The 1,683-nt window shown below is 41.8% G+C and overlaps 1 protein-coding gene across 1 annotated transcript; it reads right to left on the bottom strand.

The window, feature by feature from the left end:
* Window positions 1-537: 537 nt before the first annotated feature.
* LOC142446523 (olfactory receptor 4C6-like) lies at window positions 538-1,446 on the bottom strand. Its single transcript, XM_075548271.1, has one exon. The coding sequence runs from the start codon at window positions 1,444-1,446 to the stop codon at window positions 538-540; it is 909 nt and encodes a 302-aa protein (XP_075404386.1).
* Window positions 1,447-1,683: the final 237 nt, after the last annotated feature.

Genomic DNA, 1,683 nt, shown 5'->3' with positions numbered 1-1,683 from the left:
CCTATTATCATGGATCTAATGAAGAATATGCAGAGGATGAAAACAGCAGCAAGCGTGAGTCTTTGAGTAGAGTCACTGGGGAAAGCTTAGAGAAAGCAATCTTCAACAAAGACCCATAGAGTTAGAGAAATAGCCATCTGAATAACATGAGGTCTTGTTTTCAGGCAGAAAGCCAAGCAAGTCTAGTCACTGCAGTGAAAGAAGCTTAGGCAGTCTTAGGCACAAGTTTTTTTAAAAAAAATGGCTCGGGAGAAGAGATGAAGAACTCAATGTGTGCAGGGAGAGGTAGAAATAGAAATCAGATCAATCAGAGAATTCCAGGAAAAGGCAAAAGATTTCGAAGGAGGAGTCTAAAGTAAAAGAATCTTGTAATCACTAAATTGTACATACACTAAATCATAAATCAAACTTATCTTCAAAAAGTTCTCTGAAATTGCACTAGAAAATGGGCAGGTTTAGTCACACCTCTCTGACAGATGACTTCCTTCAAATGAGACGTTCTCAGCATGATCACAGGTACTTGCCACCTGAAGTCTCTCATTTAATCCAAAGTTTCTTCATAGCATTTTTCACTTCTGCATTCCTCAGGGTATAGATCAAGGGATTTAACATGGGTGTGATGATGGAATCTGACACAGCCATTGCCTTGTCCATTGGATAGGTGGCCACGGGTCTTACATACAAGAAAATGCAAGGCACAAAGAACAAGATGATCACCATGAGATGGGAGCCACAGGTAGAGAAGGCTTTGTGCCGTCCTTCAGAGCTACAAGACTTCAAAGAGCAGAGGATTACCATGTAGGAGACAATTAGTATAAGGAAGATGGCAACACACATCACTCCACTGTTGAGGATGACCAAGAGGCCCAGGACATGGGTGTCCATGCAGGCCAATGTCAGCAATTGAAATAAATCACAGATAAAATGATCAATGACATTAGGACCACAGAAAGGTATTTGGTACATAAAGAGGAGCTGTATCATTGCATGTGAAAATCCTCCTATACAGGCTCCTCCTATCAGAAGGCAGCACACTCGAGGACTCATGATGGTCATGTAGTGCAGGGGCTTACAGATAGCCACATAGCGGTCATAGGCCATCACAATGAGAAGGATGATGGACACCCCACCAAAGAAATGTTCTGCAAAGAGCTGGGTCATGCAGCCTTCCAGGGAGATGGTAGTGCTCTCGGAGAGAGAGTCCACAATCATCTTGGGGGCGATGACAGAAGAAAAGGTGACATCCATGAGGGACAAAGAAGTAAGGAAAAAGTACATAGGTGACCTCAGGCTCTGACTTGCAGTCATAGTGACCACAATGAGTAGGTTTCCCAACACGGTGGCCACATACAATATCAGAAACACAGCAGATAACAATTTCCGCAGCTCAGCATTTTCTGTGAGACCCAAAAGAATGAATTCTGTCACATTATTTTTGTTTCCCATTTACAAGATACTGATAAGAGCTTTGGCTGGGGTTGAAAATTCTAAAAAACAAACAAAACAAGGAAAACCAACTTGTGATTTTTGATTTGTGATTATTTGACTTTATTTGGCTCAAGACATGTTTGGAGGGAAAGAGGCAGTCAGGGAATTGTAGGGCAAGACAAGGGATTATTAAAGGCAAAGAGAAACCAAGGGAAGACAAAGCGAAAAGGCATCATCATTCTAAATTGTAAATAC

The sequence above is a fragment of the Tenrec ecaudatus genome, chromosome 4, assembly GCF_050624435.1.
Source record: "Tenrec ecaudatus isolate mTenEca1 chromosome 4, mTenEca1.hap1, whole genome shotgun sequence".
Classification (NCBI taxonomy): Eukaryota; Metazoa; Chordata; class Mammalia; order Afrosoricida; family Tenrecidae; genus Tenrec; species Tenrec ecaudatus.
The sequence above is the reverse complement of the archived record's forward strand: the minus strand, read 5'-3'. Positions and strand labels throughout refer to the sequence as shown.

Excerpts from the sequence above, each read along its gene's own strand:
- LOC142446523 (XM_075548271.1), bottom strand. The coding sequence starts at position 1,446 with ATGGGAAACAAAAATAATGTGACAGAATTCATTCTTTTGGGTCTCACA.